General features: G+C 35.3%; 1 protein-coding gene across 1 annotated transcript; it reads right to left on the bottom strand.

Annotated features, from left to right (window-relative positions):
- LOC109823729 (acetolactate synthase small subunit 1, chloroplastic-like) lies at positions 4,164-17,300 on the bottom strand. The gene is made up of 12 exons (XM_020390085.1): positions 16,984-17,300; positions 15,189-15,402; positions 10,391-10,474; positions 9,650-9,718; positions 9,491-9,574; positions 9,264-9,410; positions 7,604-7,690; positions 6,895-6,999; positions 6,689-6,811; positions 6,457-6,609; positions 5,287-5,352; positions 4,164-4,466 (listed from the first exon to the last, which is right to left on the bottom strand). Exons 1-12 carry the CDS (start codon positions 17,235-17,237, stop codon positions 4,383-4,385), a joined length of 1,470 nt encoding a protein of 489 aa, XP_020245674.1. The 5' UTR covers positions 17,238-17,300; the 3' UTR covers positions 4,164-4,382.

Here is a 17,804-nt window from a genome sequence, read left to right as displayed (position 1 = left end):
ACAGTTTCTCTCTCAGAAGGAAAAGAAAATTCAAGGAATTTAAATTTGGTGACAAAACAGGCTGATCCAAAAACCACAACATTATTTATTTAAACATCCATGCAATTTAATAATGATATATGCAACAGGCATAACAATTGCGCAACATCTCAGACATATAATTAGATATAACCTAAATTTTTAGTGAACAAATCTGCAAGATTATCTCAAATATTTTCTACTCTCTGATACCATTGACATACACTATAGTTAATGTATACTTGCAGACACACCTGCGAGACCATGTTATAAGAATGTGTGCTCGAGAATATCAGGGAGTAGAAAATGCAGGTTTTGTACCTATCGCTTTATGTTCTATTTTATTACCACATATTCTTCTAGCTCTGGGAAGGCATTTTTCCACTGTCATGAGCGATGAAGAGTATAGACAAACTATATATAGAAATGACTAATTACTAATATTATAATATCATTCAGTTTAGTGGTTGCAGTAACATCTAGTCATTTTATATGCACATACATATCAAATTGTATGACTAATACGTAGCTTTTCCCTTTCCAACTAATTGTCTGTTTGATCATATTCATCAGATGATGTCTATATTGAACAATTTACTGTGGGAAAAAAATATGACAGAAGATAAAACTGGACACACAATACAACTGATAATCATAGCGAATCCAGCAAAATAAGTTGCTAACATGATTTTTTTTTTTGTTAATTTTCCAGCTGTCATATATTATTCTACGGATTATAGTAATTACCTCTAGATCAAAGATCTAGGGACGATCGATACTAAAGATCCGTAGAACGCTGCCTCCTTGCGATGATCCGTCGAACGCTCCCGCTGTAACGAACCAGATCTCAATGCGTCCGTAGAACGCTGCCTCCTTGCGATGATCCGTCGAACGCTCCCGCTGTAACGAACCAGATCTCAATGCGTAAAAGAGGAAAGAAATATTTTTTTTATGGCTCAGGGATTCAAGAACACTTCGTGCTGATAACGTGTTTGAAACTCATACCTAGGCCAAAGGCCTATGATATATATTTATACTAGTCAATGTGAATAGGTTGAGTACCCAAGAGTCACCCCCACTTAGTGGGGTGTTACACCACCATAATGGGGTGTGAATGGAGGGATATTGAGGGGGAGGTCAAAGGCCTCTCTCATCTCATAATATTTACAATTATTATTATAATGATGGTCTAACAATGGTGATAATCATAATAGGAAAGAAGTAAAGAAAAAAAAATAAATATAAAAAATAAAAAATAACAAAATAAATATGAGTTCTAGTTTTTTACTACCTAGTTCCAAGCTAAAACTTAGAATAATTTGAGAGGCTAGAACTCTCATTTTTTTTATAGAAAAATAAAAAAAATAGGATAATTTTGTACCATTATCCCAATTCTAGTTTTGTTAGAATTCTACTTGACTAACATTGTAAAATTTTGTTCTAGTTTTAGTTCTATATGACTAACACCTTAAAAATTTATCACACAGATTATCCCAGTTCTAATTTTAAGTTTTAGGTGACTAACCCCCCAAGTAATTTTTTAAATATTTTTGAAAGCAGTCTCTCAAATCATTAAAGTTGCTACAGGACCTCGATTCTTAAATTTTTTGAGGGATATATCGAAATGGGCCAAATATTTCGGGTTTGTTGCGGAATTTACCCATTTTTTATTGTTCTCTGTACCACTATTAGAAAGTACATCAGCTCAACATAACCAGCATTTTATTTTAGGATGAATTTCTCTAAACACCAAGAAATTGTGATGAGATTGCTCAGATTCTTGGATTTGGACACGGGTCGCTAAAATACCATGTCAAAAGTTTGCAAAGATGATGGCATGAACAACGTTTTACCACTAACATTTTGTTTAGGGTAACTAACACTTAATATACCCTATACTTGCCCATCATTTTGCACTTATATACCCTCACTTGTCTTTAGCAGCACCTATATACCTTAAGTTTTAAAATTGAAATGTTAATACCTTTTGCCATGCAAACGTCAGAATATTCCTATGTAATACTCACATGCTAATTTAGAACTTTTTTTCATCTTTTCTTATCTCAGTTCTAACTTAAATGGGGTATAAATTAAATTGGGTCGGTCTAATAGTAAATATAACAAACATTAATGGTTAAAGAAGTTCAAAAACTAGCTTGTCAGTGCCATATATATTAGGGGCAATACTCTCACCTTCCCATAACAGAATGTGCTGAAGTGTCAATTTTAAGAACTCCAAGGTATATACGTATATCAATATTGTCAAATTAAGCAAGCGAGGGTATAGAAGTGCAAAGTAGGGGAAATTATAAGGTAATTAAGTGATGATTAGCCTTAAAGTATAAGTAAAACAAATTGGTTTAGTTTAAATAATGCAACTGAGCAATTTTTGGTCCTAAAATTCATGACACCAAACATGGGACAAAATACGATGTCTCATGTTCCTGCGATTTCATCCAACATTCATGACTGACGAAGGAATACATCACTCGTCTCATAATTGATTCCGCGCCAGGCTCAAAAGTAATTCCCCAATGCATTTCCTAGTCAATGTTGTCATATTTTTCAAGTTTGGAAAGAAATAGTTTGAAGGTAAAAAGGGCAAAAATTTCACAAACCCTGTTGATGAACTTGGGGGTGTTTTGCACACAACCTCTTAAATTTAATAAATTAGAGAAAACTCTGAACTTATTTCAATAGAATGCAATGATTGACAATGTTTAGTTTACATTATCATGTGTTTCGCATGTGTCGTGTTTTCAAGACTAGTCTAGACTTTTTTACCTTACAACGCTAACGCCATTTATGGAAATTTCCAATTAGTTCGTGGTCGTTTTGTATAATTTCAAAAGTCAGAGCAGTTTCCTGTAATTTATAAGTTTAAGAGGGTTTGTGCAATACACCAGAGTTTAGACGGAAAGTTGTGAAATTTATCCAAACAGGGTAAAGTAAACACATTAAAATATCCTAATGGAAAGTGAATAGGATTGGATTCGGATCCTCTCCGCTACAAAAAATAGTGGAGGGACCACTACATAATCACAGCCATTAATTATCTAGTTGATGGTTGTGATTTTTTCCTTTTAGTCAATATAACAAGCTTGCAGTATATAATAAAAAAAAAAGTGCAGTTATATGGTTTGCTTGCTTACAGATCGGCAAACTAATATCTATTTTAAAATAGATTGAAGTGTTTTTGCAACCTTGAGAATGTGTGTATAATAATAGGGGTAATGTAAGTTTTAGATTTGGCATCTTTCGTAATAACCCTCCTCTACTCGGATGTATCATATCAGGTTGATCTAGAGAAAATAAAATTTGGCTATGATGAAGATTTCAATTATAAGAAGGAAAAAGACCTTAATGTACCATTGAAAAGGTTTGTTTCGTACATCCCATTTGTGCTTTTTCTATGAGAAATAATAACTCATATATGTTTTAGTTTGTTGATTGATTGCCAGTGTCTTCATTAATTTACTGAATGTGCAACAAAAGTGCACGTACATGCAAGCAACAAATAAGAACAAAAGATCCTCACCGTAACAAATGTCGTTTAAAATGGGCTTCTAATTGGTACATATCCGTAGATGAAATCTTCACAAGGACAACCTATTGAATAAATTAAAGGGTTGATTTCACTTAACCCTCCCTGAACTTTGAAGCTTTTTCGACAGAACCCCCCCTCCTGATATTGTTAGCCTTTAATTGTGGATCGGAATAAACAAAGTTGAGGGAGCTTACATGTGCAAACCAAAAAGTTGTAGGGATCGAGACACGAATTTAAAGCATATTTAAAAAAGAGAAACTATTGCTCTGGTCCAGGTTTTACGCCAAGGAAAAAAGATGCATGTAACCTACAGGGGCATGTTAGAATGTAAAAATATGACCGTCAACCCTCACCATAACATCCGAGTTTATGCTTTAGTAATAATCGAACGAAGCTTTGAATGTTATCTTGGAATGTAGAAATCCATTGTGCTGCTAACATATATGCTTTAAAGAAATTCATGTACTGTAGTGGCAAGTAATTATCTCATCATAAAACCTGGAAAATGAAAAAAAAAAACAATATCTACGGGGGCGATGTCAGTTACGTACAAAGTAGCAAATAATGCAAGAAATTCAACAGAGCGTGCGCTAGCTAGTTCTCTTGCAAAAGTTTCCACATTTTGATTCAAATAGTTAATACACAGAGTAGACAAAAGTTTCCACATTTTAGATCACAATTAATACATAGATGCTACAACACGTCATTGTAGACAGCTAATGTACATTTCTTATGCTTCCCTCGAGAGATTGAAATAACATTTCACTTATTTAGAGGACAAAACTAACTCACTCTTGTGGAAGCATAACTACCTAAACTACAATGGAAGAGGATATCCACGTAAATACTTAGAATCCACTCTTGACTCACGAGCCAACGCAACACGGCCAGTTCTAGCCACCTACAAAAAAGAGGCAGGAAGAAGTGGGTCTCAATGAATGAATGAAAATTTTTTTTTCCTTTATTTAATTCTATCAGAGAAATTTATAGCTGTAATGTCATCTGCGCAACACCCATCAGAGGACTTTCAGTTCAGTCACTAAATGTATTTGATTAACTGACCATAGCATGTTCTTCATTGATATCTTACATAACCTAACAGCTTATTCACTAATTTGCTTTTAGGTTTTCCAGAGCTCCACCATCAGGATTTAATCACAGGCATAATCACAATTGCATGGCTCAAGTGAGAGGTTAACTAGCTTTTTGTTGACTGTTTCATAATTTGTTTTTGTGAACAATTTCGTTTTTAGGCAGTCCTTTTTAGAGAACATAGATATATTGAGAGAATTTCATGTATCAGAAGTTTCGAACAAATTTATTTATTTGGAGCTTATAGATGTTATTGTATGAGACTGAATTATTTGATTATTTTTACTTGTAGACTTGTAGTTACTTGCTCTAAATGAAATCTGATTAGGCTTAGCTGCCTTGGATATCCATTTCATACTCATATTATCGATGTTATGATCTCTAAACTATGCTGCAGGGTCAGGGTCATAACAAATCTCAAAATGACAATTTTTATTTACTAGATATTTTGATCTCCAACCTATGCTGCAGGCTAAGGGTGATAGGAGTCATGGTAAATCTCGAAATGCCAATTTGTATTTAATGATTACGAGATTTCAACCAAGATTATTTGTAATACAGGAGAAAGTAATGCCAATTCTGTTGTGAATGGATGTCAAATATTAATGGTTAAGAGTCTAGAAGTCAACCTCACAGATGCCATAAGGCTCCAATAACCTCTGTAGTGCGACGATCTTGTAGAAGTCTCCAGCAAGCTAGGATTAAATACAGAAATTCCACTATAAGCCTCATAGGAAATCTAAATAAAATATATAATATCAGGAAAAAAATATCAAGACATGTATAAAGAAAAAGAGTCTTAGTGCACTAGTAAGGAAAAATGATAAGATTATTTTAATTGAGAAAAACGATCTAGAAGTAGACCTAAGAAAGAACTTGGTGGGACACAATTAAGAAGGATATGACACAGTTCACTTTAACGGAGGAGATGATCCAAAATAGAGCTGAAAGGTCTAAGCTTTTCATGCATGTCACATGGCACGAATATATATTTATATAATATAATGGTGGATTGGTGCTTAATAAAGATGAAGTAGGCCAGCCAGTTTCGGTAAATATGTGAACAAAACTCCAAAACCAGGCATTATACATGATCAATAATTGCTAATAGAATTACCCATGGTGCTCGATGCAAAGATACTGTTAGCTAACCCCTTCATATCTTAGGTTTCTTTAACGTGTGCATTTCGCTATAAGCAACAATTAGTTGTAGGTAATATAAGCTTCAGAGATGCAAGAGAGAGAACCAAACTTGTACAAAGCTGTTCTATTAGCAATGCTGTGCAACTTACAAGAATGGAAACAAAACTGTGAGAAGGGGCGGGAGGGGGGGGGATTGCTGACAACGATACCCATGGTTTTATGGTTCCAAAGTGTATCAAGTAATGATTGGAGTATCCATAAACTAGGAAGAACAATCTGAGAGATGTAAATATATCGAAGCTTGAGGTAGGACAAAAATTGTTGTCAAAGAAATTTGTTTCCTCCTCTAAGTATGGGGTCAATATTACAATAAATATGGGCTAAATAACAAATATGCGCACACACATACAGACTCGAACATTTGAGGCCTATGTCGCATGATGAATAATCAACTTTGGTAAAACAATAAGCCAGAAGGATCATTCAGTAGATTCTATGAAGCTAAGAAAAGTTAGATAGCTCATTACCCAATTCTGGATTCCCCCGGGTCTGTAAGTTTTGCAAGCAACAAAAGTAATTTCTATTCATAATATCTTGAATATTATGAAATTTAAATTAAAAAATAACTAAAGCTCCAAAAGAAAGACAAAGCAAACCTGAAGTGTAATTGTGTGATCAGATACATCGACAACTTTCGCACGGAAAATGTCAGCAATGTCCAGGATATCCCTTCGGGCAGCAGTATTGATAGCAACCTTTATTAACATCATCTCTCTTTCGGCAAAAGGCATGTGGGTCAAATCCCAAACCTGAAAGTGTCATGAAATTCCATTAGCACCAAATTTACTGCCAAATTAACTGTGCCAATAAAACCGATAAGAAGTTCACCTCATGAACATCAATAAGCTTGTAAAGTTGCTGGATTAACTTGCCAATAGACTCATTAGTTCCAGGAACAACAGTAGTAATACGAGAGAGTCCTTCCTTCTCGGCAGGACCAACAGCAAGACTCTGAGAATGAGGCCATTCATATGATTATAGATCTTTAAAATTTGTATATAAGAGAAACAGAGGAGAATTTTTGATGAGGAAACCTGAATATTATAGCCCCTGCGAGAAAATACTCCAGTCACAATGTTCAGAACTCCAGCAGCATCACTTACAAGAATAGACAGTGTATGCGAACAAAAACCGTTTGACTAGAAAAAAATACACGGGCTGTTAGATTTCCATGAACTAAATGTTCAAACTGAAAGAAAAATGACTGCTTAAAAGTTCCTGCACGCAAAAATGGCAATAGCCAATAACGAAGTAGTCTGTACAGAGTGAGAATTGCAGTGGAAAAAATTCCAACTAATTGCTCAAACCGACTAATCATCTGACAGTTGCATTTTAATTGAATGGAAAAAAATGGATACTCAATACATCGAAAAGTGATACAGAAGATTGTTACACTTTTCATTCTTCTGCAACCCAATATTAACAACTGCATGTTATCCACTGAAATATGTAAAGTGTACAGCCTTTTCTATTGCATAGACCCAAACTGCAACTGTTTATCAAGTTTACGATCATATAAGTGCAGACATGGCATTCAGAAGAAAGGAAAAACAAAGGCAAATAATGCAGCCAACATAACAGATCTCCCAAAAGTGCTGGTTAGAATCAACATTAAAATGAACATCACTAGCTTAATCCTTCATTGTAAGAACATCCACTATGCATCAAGAAATATATTCATTGAATGCACTCAAGATAATAGATTTTTCAGAATCAAGAGTAACAAAATGAACAGTAACTTACATCTTCATTGTAAACGTTACCCCAATTTGCATCAAGAACCTTGTTCATTGCAAAATCCTCATTAGACTCCACAGGATACACATCTCCCTTCCAAAAAAACCAGAGAGAGAGTGAGAGAGAGAGAGGAGAGAGAGAGAGAGAGAGAGAGAGAGAGAGAGAGAGAAAAAAAAAAACATAAATTGTGTGAGAATTGAATAAGCAAATAAAATAAAGAAAATCAAATATGCAAAGGATATTTTTTTTTCAGCATACTTTTAGCAAATAAAAATATGGTAAAATAATCTGACAACAAATCAACAATATGCACCTTAGTGCGTGGTAGTTTACATCAGAAAAAGAAAATTTAACAGCAGCAGAAAGGGTAATGGATCAGCAGATAGAGTTCCCTATGATGACATAAGTCAGTAATTACATGCCCTACATTTTCCTGGAGCATGATTCAAAAATACAAGGATGTGGGATTTATCATCTTCTCTTAGTCATGCTATATGCATAGAGAGGTTCCGACCCTGATGCTTTTGTCAATAGTTGAAATAAGCAAGTGTTAATGGAATCCAAACTTTTTCAGATAAAGGCCATTGTGGACAGAGCAATGAATATTTGTGCACCTACTAAGGTATTGATTATGTAACTTGCTATCCTCAGTAACATGAAGCTATAAAGACGCAGCTTTGTTTGGTAGGGGGTTTGAAAAGGGAACATGAGGGATGGACATCCCTTTAAGCCAGCGTGTTTGGTTGGAAGGGAGGAGAAGGGAGGAGACAGGATGGACATCATTTTGTACTCATTTTCTCTCTCCTCTTGTGTCCTTCCAATTTAAGGATTCTTCTCTCTCTAACTTTCTAGGTCATTTTGCGATGTCCCTTTGTCACGTCACCTTCCCCACTCTACATCCCCCAAAAACCCTCTACCAAAGGCAAATTCATCTTTTATCCCTCACCTCACCCCCCTTCCCTCCTATCAAATCAAGCCAGTACTGGTCATAATGGACACAGTTTTCATGACAACTTAATGATAAACTGATTTAGATTTTTAAATGTCATGATTTCAGACATTGAACTCGTCATTGTAATAAAAGCTATAATATGCAATCCTCTTCCCAGTAAGATTATACATCAATATCAAGAGGATATTTAATTTCTCTCTTCGCTGATGTTTGCAAGATGACAAATCTAATCTAATTTATGCTAGCCGCAATTATTAACTTCCATTCAATAAAACTAAGACTTCTTTACAGTTTACGCTAAGGTCCATTAACAAGAGTCACAACTTAACAATATGAGAACTGAAACGGGCAGAAATTTAATAAAAGTTTTAATATTAAGAAATAACAACAAACCAGTGTTAGCACTTAACAGCAATGGTGTTTGTAAAAATAAATAAATAAATAAATAGTAGTTTCTTTTACATAAGAATTTCGAGGATGAAAGCAAATTCTTTCTTTAATTAATCCAATACATGTGTCCTTCTATATCTTTACCGCTATAAATAAATTACTTGCTACCATAAAACTTTGTCATAAATATTACAGTTCAACACTTTTCAACTTTGAATAAGTGAAGAAATGCCTGAATAGAATGAAAATAGGAAACATGAAAACTCTAGATGGTGCAAAAAATGATGTTCTGACAAGAGAATGTTAATACTGAAAGATACATACCCCAGATGGAAGTTCAGATTGACCATTGACAGCTCTGCCATTAGCCCCAAAAGGTGGACTTATAGGCACTTCAAGGTCTGGATAAGTGGCAGCAGAAAATCTCCAAAATGGGGCTTTCTCTCCCATTCTCTCACGTCTCAAAGCAATCTATGGGAAACAAAGTTCAGAAACATCACACTAGAACCAAATAAACAACATCTAGATTTCATGCTGGCAAGATCAATAACCTTGCCAGTTCTAGCAATTTCTTTGATTCCAAATTTGCGCAGGTTCCTTTCAACAGCAGCAAGTTTTCCAGGATCTCCAGTTACCTGCATCCTTGGTCATTAAAATGGATCCAGTGGTTTAGGTTTATAAAGCATTGATTATGGTTCAACAGTTGTCACCTCAATGGTCAGTGAATCTTCTGAAATATCAACGACTTTTGATCGGAAAATATCAACCAGACCCATGATCTGTAATAAATGTGATTACTATATGGTATCAAATCATTTTACTGAAAGAAACAATAACTCACATGGAAATTTTCAGGGCAAAACTGATGCTAGAAACTTTATCTAGTAACATAACACTTGCATGCATTCAAAAGATGTTAAAAGTTGAAGACATCAGTAATCTACTGAAAATTTGTTACTAAACATCAAAGGAGACATTCCAAAATAATTTTTTAGGGAATATGGAAGATATTTACTAGCAGCATGTAGCCACATCACTCTTACTGAATCGCAGGAGCATCACATGAGTATAAAATGTGATATGTACTTACATTTAAAAATTCATACAAACTCTATGCAGTACTGGGAATTAATGAAGATTGACATACCATTTACTTCTTGATTTTAAATGCTCTAAACTTACGTTGGTTCTTTTGTTACTTATAATGATTGCCAAATGACCATTATATACAGAATAGTGTATCTAGCTATATTACTACCACATCATGTTAATGATATAGATGATTCACCAAGGTTGCAGCAAAACCACTGCCATTTCCGCATCGAGGGAGAAAACAAAATGAATTGTTTTAAGTAAAATACTTATCGCATGAACAAAAGATTTTCATCTCATGTAAGGTTACTGTATAAGATTAAAGATGAAAAACACTGAAATGAAATTAATTATTATACCTCCTGGTGCTTGTCTGGATCAACGTTGAGTTTTACAAGCATCAATTCTCGTTCCACTTGTGGTTCCCTTGATAAATCGTCAACCTATAAAGTACATCAAAACTAAACGCTACATCAAGAAGGAATTAAAAAAACAAGACAGAAACATCGTTAATCTTTTTAATTGTGAAATCCAGTGCCCTTTTTGGGCAATTAAATCAATGAACAACATTCTATCCCCAAGTGTCCTGCTTGACGATGGAGATTAATTCATCACTGTTTGATGGTTGCACCTACAAGATGACGTCATCTAAGAAAATGACATGATTTCTTACCAACCATCAGTTTGGACATGCAAAAAAGAGGGAAATTACTAAATAATCATGGAAAATCTCTTCATCACAATAGTACATATGCTTCATGGACAGAAGATTGCTCAGATTATCCCAACCCATGAATACTGAATGCTAAGTTTAAAAAAGATGAAGATAAACCACCTACAAAAACAATCAAGTGTAATATCAAGACATGCCCTTGCTTTGTCTTCCTAACAATCAAGCGGTCTCGAATGGGTCCTGGATTCTTGAAGCTTTTTAATGCAAGCGAGCATCTGAAAATGTTTCAACTTTGAAAGCATAGCCAACTGTTGCTAACTTATATGCATGATAGGCTGATAGCTATAGTGACGTTACCATGACTCTCAATAATTAAAACCCAAAAGTTTGCTACGTCTTGATCTCTATATATATATATATATATATATATAGAGAGAGAGAGAGGAATATGGGTATACTTGGGCCAAGGCAGGGCCGTACCTAGGAATTTTGGGGCCCAAGGCGAAATATTAGATGATGCCTAACTGGTACAACTCATAATAGATTTTATCTCATTCTTCTTACCTTTTGAGCTGCAAAATTACTAATTAAAGTTTTATATTCAATATGTTCTAACATATTATTTTCGATAGATTATATTGCTAAACCATTTAATCTATCTTGTAACATGGTCGATCTTAAATAAGATTTTAGTAATTTTAATTTTAAAAAACTTCTTTCAGCGGAAGCAACTGTTACGGGTATAGTCAATAATACACGATAAGCAATACAAGTATTTGGAAAAGAATCTAAACGTTTTATATAGTTCAACACTTCAATTGGACTATTAATCTCTACTTTTAAAATTTCCCTAAGCACTCTCAATTCTGAAAACAAATCAAGTCCATTAATATCTAAATGTTCATCATGTTTTAGTGCATTTTCGAGATTAAGACAATAATCTTTCAATTCAATATCATCTAAAGCTTTTAACTTTTTCAAATCAAACAAAAAACCAAAATTTTTTTCATATGTTTTAAATTGTTCAAACCTACTTTCAATTGAGCCAAGCGATTTATCAACTATGTATAAGAAATATTCAATACGAAAAGATTCTTCAGCGTTAAATATTGTTTCATTACCAATATTTTCATCAAATTGTTTTTTTCTATGAATTTTACGTTTTTCACAAAATATAGGTTTATGTTCATTTCATTAGCGAGTTCTTTAGTTGAATTCAAAGCAGACATAAAACCATTTTGTCTATAATTTTCTAGATATACAATAAGACCCTTTAATTGATCTATAGCAATATCAATATGCATATCTTTAGATTGTAAGATTTTACTAACTGAATTAACAGCAAACAATATGTCATACTAAATATTCATGGCTAACAAGAATTCAAAATTTTCAATCTCATAAGTTGCTAAGCAATTAGCTTCACTTTTTATCTTTGGATCTTCACTAATTTCTGCTAATTGAATCAAAGCATCTCTTATATTTGGAGCTTGAAATTTTATTGCTTTAACACTTTCTATCCGACTTTCCCATCTAGTTTGAGATAAAGATTTAACAGATAACTTGCATCCATTATCCTCTAAAATTTTCCATCGTTTAGTAGAGGAAGCAAACAATGAGTATATACGTTGCAACACTCCAAAAAAAGAAATAGCTCTAGGACATGAATTAGCTATATCACATAAGACTAAATTTAAATTATGACAACCACATGGTGTGTAGAATGCTCTAGGATTTATATCTAATAGCCTCTTTTGTACTCCATTGTGTTTTCCTTTCATATTAGATCCATTATCATAACCTTGCCCTCTTATTTCTTTAACATCAAGTTCATATTTTTCCAAAATATTTAAAAGTTCATCAAAAAGGCCTTTTCCCGAAGTATCATCTACTTTTAAAAACTCTAAAAAGTATTCTTCAATCTTTATTGGACTTGTTGAAGTATCAACACATCTTAAAATAAGAGACATTTGTTCTTGATGACTTGCATCTGGAGTACAATCAAGGATAACTGAAAAATATTTTGCTTCTTTTATTTTTTTAATGATCATTTGTTTAATTTCAGAAGCTAGCAACTCTATTAGTTCATTTTGCATTTTATGACTAAGATAATGATTTTGAATTTCACCTTTTTGAATACGTTTAACATGTTCTTGCATTATGGGATCAAATTCCGCTATCATTTCAACTAAGCTTAAAAAGTTTCCATTATTTTTTTCATATATCTTTTCTTTTGTTCCTCGAAATGCAAGATTATTTTTTGATAGATGTTTTACTATAGCAATAAGTCTTAGCAAAACTTTTTTCCAGTGTTCTTTTTCTTTATTAATTTGTTCTTGAATGTTTTTATCTATTGTCTTATTTTTTTGTAATCTTATTTCTAAATCCACCCACTTACACATATTAGTGATATGTTCATGACTTGTTTCATGACTTTTAATTTTATATCCAAGATTTTTCCAATCTCTAGTACCTTCGTTAACTAACTGACTTGTACTAGATTTTAAACTAAATAATTTGCAACAAAAACAAAAAACTCTATCTAAATCTTTTGAGTAAACTAACCACCTTCTTTCATGTTTTTCTCCATTTGACAATTTTTGTATGTAATATGATGTAGAAAAGTGTCTATTATTTTCATCTTTGGGAAAATCTATTTCTTCATATTTAATTGGACCTTTTTCAACTATTAGATCTATAAAATTTTGATCAATACATTTCCATTGTCCAGGATCATAAATATTGATAAGAATTGAATTTGATATCTCATTCATCTCTAAATTTTTTTCTTGGCCCTCATGTGAATTTTCTTTATATTCTTCATTACCATTAGGAGTATTAGCTTTTTCTTCTTGAATATTATTATCATTAATATCATTATTTTGTTCTAAATTCTCAACATATTCTTCTAATTCATTCTCAAGTAAAGAATCATCTATTATTTCTTCTTCTGTTGAAGTTGATGTAATATTATCTTTATTACTAAAAACAAATTTATCAAGAGCTCCTTGTTGAGATCGAATTAATTTTTCAACTCTTTTTCTTTTCTTCAATTTTTGACAACCACTTTCATATTTTCTATTAGGCATGCTTTAAAAATATAAAATACTAAGTAAAAAGATTTCAATGTATATCTACAGTATTTCTATTTCTAATTAACTAATTAAGCATAAAATTAATATGAATAAATGATAAAGAAAATTAAATAGATTTTAGTTAGAAAGATTGAACCCAGATTCGAAGGCGGTGGCCGGTGAGCCCGCTGCCCGCGAGATATGCGGCGTGGGGTGGAGGCTCACGGCTGGCGGGGCGGAGCTGCGCCGGCGGAGGTGGCTGGTCCGACGGAGGCGGGGCGTCGCGGTGCGGTGGGATGCTGGATGATGATCGGAGCAGAGGCGGACTGGCGGAGCGCCGGAGCCTGCCTGATTTGGCGGTGGGAAGTCGGATCGGAGCAAAGGCGAGCGGAGGCGGAGGCGGAGCACCGAGCACACGGCACAGGCGTTGGGGGCTTGGCCGCCTGGCGTTGCGGCCGTTGGGCCGTGAGAGCGGAGCGGAGCGCCCGTCACCGGCGATGGCTGCGGGTAGGACTGGCAGTGGGGCGCGGAGCTTGGTGCTCTGCTCAGCTTGGATGTTGGGCAGTTGGGGAGACGGAGAGAGGGTTTTGGCTCTGGGGAGACGAGAGACTGAGAGAGGCGCGGGCGATGCCGGAGACAAAAAATTGGCATTAGGGTTTTTGGCTGCGGCTGGGTTTTAAACACCTTAAATATTGGATTTGGGTGGGGCCTACCCAAAACGAGCCCAACGCAACTGCCTTAGCTTGCCTTAAAGGGTAGGGCCGGCCCTGGGCCAAGGATCCTTGGTAGTGATGTGGACCACATTTTCTTATCATACATCAACCCCTTGAGTTGGTGAGGCTCCATCTTAAGGTGTGATGCTATGGACAAGATGTGTTCCACATCAACTACCAAAGGCATCCTGGTTACCAAGTATACCCATTTTTCTCATTATATATATATATATATATATATAATATATAATATATATATATATATATATATATATATATATAGTGTTTGCTCAAAAGAAACAACATGAATTCAGATGCAATTTAAGATTAATAAGTATATAAGAAAAAGGGAAGCATAACAAGTAGAAATAATGGGATATCACCCATTCACTAATGAGGGATCATTTTCTACGTCCAGATATTACAGGCGCAAAGGGAAATCACTATGTTCACATAATCACTGACCTTAAAGTTCAGAAAACATGGCTAATTATAATTAGGGACTATAATTCCTGACCTGTGTCCTAGTGATTTAAAGTTATGCCTAATTATGGAACTTGACACTTATCTTATGCATCAAGATAAAACTAACTTTAGTAATTTTTTGTGGTAGAAAATATGAAACCGTGCCAAGATTCAGAACTCCAGTCCAACAAAGCAAATATATAGCTTTTTTAACAGATATCTGAAATTTTACCTTTAAAACACTAACAAGTTTATTAAGTTGCTCCACAACTTGTTGCAGTACTTTTTCAGTCCCTGAAACAACTATCGTGAACAATGCCCTGTCCTTATTCAAACCAACGGCAAGTGACTCAATATTGTATCCCCGTCTAGCAAACACTCCAGCAATTCTATTGATTATTCCACTTTCATCTCCAACAAACACTGATATTGTGTGGCGTCTCACCCTGTTTTCATAAAATATATTAGAGATATGAGGAGTTACTCACAAAGATTATAAGTTGCATAATATTTTTTAAAGAAACAAGTCAATCTATAAAGTAAAAATTGGTTAAAGAAGTTTCAACTGAATAACACCAGGAAGAAGATAATTTTTACCCCGGCCCTAAGAATCTAGGGTAGAAAGATCGTTGTAGATAAATGAATACAAGAATGGGTGCAAACGTAGGCCGAGTAGTGCAGAAGAGTACTTCAATACAATTGAAACATCCTAATAACTAATAAATGAGGAATGTTCTCAATATACACCTGTACTAACTCACTAAAGAATGAGAAAACCAGTGACAAAAGCATGTCTAAAAATAAAGTTATAAACTCAAAAAAGAAATACAATTCTCCTACTTTGTTATGACACCTCTAAAATTCTCAGGATATATACAGAATTTGATAGTTAAAAGGATCCATGTATCGTAGTTCTACCAACAGAGACAAAGACAACAGAAATTAAAGGAGAATTTCAACCAGGAGAAGCATGTGTACTAGTGTCACTAGTCATCGCAGGGTAGGCCAAGATGATACTTCCAGTATTGAAAATAATTAGTAGGAAATGAAGATGTAGTGCACATAATGAAGCCAATGGGCGGTACAAACTACGTGCATGGTATATCACATTAAAATAACTCCATCTAGCAGAGAAACAGCTTCCTCTCAAAACTGATAAACTTTCTGAACTCACATTTGCAAACCATTGGAATTCCTCCTCAACACGCACCTAACGTTCTTATACCATCATTTATAACCGCTTACAAGAAAATAAACATACTCACCAATATATTCACTAACGGCAATAAGCAATTTGAAGAAGTAAATTCTAATGTTCAGCGAAAATTAAATTCCCAACTAAGGAAAAGAAAATACTACTTAAAATTATGTTCCTCACAGTGTGACACCTGTAGCCCAATATCTGAAGGGAAATTAATACTCTCAAGAGGCTAATTAGTTTGCTGCAAAAAGCAAAATGTACCGACTGTTGCCGCATCATATGTTGCATGAAATCAACTTCAAATTCATTGCTCGATATTTGCAATTTTGTAGAACATGTATTTCCAATGCAAATTCAATGCCAGTTTGATGAATAACTGATTTAATAATTCAGAACTATTTCCTATGGATTGAATCGGAAATTTGTTTCCGATGAGGTGGCGTTTACTTGTCATTTTTCTAATTTCCTTTGCCGGGAAACTTCAGCTTTTACCCTCGTCAGCCATCAAATTGGCTGATTTGATTCTTTTTTCTGCAAATTGTAAGTAAGTCACCCTCCCAAATTACAATGCTACTAGCCGAACATGAGAAATATAACGCTGACGGTAATATTAGCTCCGCAGATCAAATTGGAAATGCCATAAAAAGACAAAGATTCAATCTTTGACAACAAAAACGCAATATCTCACCGATTCCTCGACCTCAGAGGCATAAAAAGACAAAGATTCAATCTTTGACAACAAAAACGCAATATCTCACCGATTCCTCGACCTCAGAGGCACCAACTCGCCCAATCAATCTTTGACAACAAAAACGCAATATCTCACCGATTCCTCGACCTCAGAGGCACCAACTCGCCCAATGCAACGGCCTCTGATTCACTACTGCTCTGTATCTCCGCGCTGCTAGCGTGAACCCCCGCAGCCCTGCAATACTTGGGCCTTGAGATTAGTGAAGGTCTCGTGAGGTCCAGGGTTCTAAAAGCCCCAACTTTGACGCGGGTTTCTCCACTGATTCGAGAAAAAGAAGGGTTCTTTGCTGCCAACGGAGAGAAGTGTGAGCGAGTGAAAGCAGTCGCCATTGGTACTTCACGGGGTTGAGCTCAGTGTTGAGGGTCGAAGAAGGGAGAGGGGGGGCTTTTTTAAAGGAGAGGGTTGATGTTTTTCTTTTGGGAAAAATGCTTCCAGGCCCCAAAACGAATGTAACCGTGCTTCCCACTCCCAAGACTTTTTCAACGTCCCACTCCCAAGACTTTTTCAACGGGTGCTTTGCTCCCAAAAGTAAATTTTTTGTTCTCTGAGCCCCTAAAACACAAAGCCAAATGAATTTTACACAGGTAAAGACTATAATACTCATTCTCTCTCTTTCTAACCCTGCAATCCATCTGCTCTCCCTCCCCCCCCCCCACCCCCCCACGCCGCCGCCCTCCTCCTGCCATCCTCGCCTTCTCTGCCACCGTCGCTCCGGCCATCCACAGCATCCTCAAGATCCACAACACGGAGAAAACCCCGGCGCGGTTCGAGGAGTACAGAGAAATCGTCCGCTCGAGGGTCGAGCGAAACTCCGACGACGAGCGCTGCATAGCCGACGGGAACGAGCGGCTGAGGTTTTACTGCTTCATGATTCTCTGCGCGCTGGGTTTCATGGG

Source organism: Asparagus officinalis, chromosome 9, assembly GCF_001876935.1.
Source record: "Asparagus officinalis chromosome 9, Aspof.V1, whole genome shotgun sequence".
In the NCBI taxonomy this organism is placed as follows: domain Eukaryota; kingdom Viridiplantae; phylum Streptophyta; class Magnoliopsida; order Asparagales; family Asparagaceae; genus Asparagus; species Asparagus officinalis.
Note: the sequence above shows the minus strand (reverse complement) of the source record. Positions and strands in the feature narration are given on the sequence as shown.

Bases quoted from the DNA above. Each gene is read 5' to 3' on its own strand.
- LOC109823729 (XM_020390085.1), bottom strand. From the start codon at position 17,237: ATGGCGACTGCTTTCACTCGCTCACACTTCTCTCCGTTGGCAGCAAAG. The intron at 10,475-15,188 runs GTAAAATTTCAG...TGTACTTTATAG, and splicing joins AACTTGTTAGTGTTTTAAAG to GTTGACGATTTATCAAGGGA. The intron at 6,610-6,688 runs GTGAACTTCTTA...TGACACTTTCAG, and splicing joins AGCTTATTGATGTTCATGAG to GTTTGGGATTTGACCCACAT.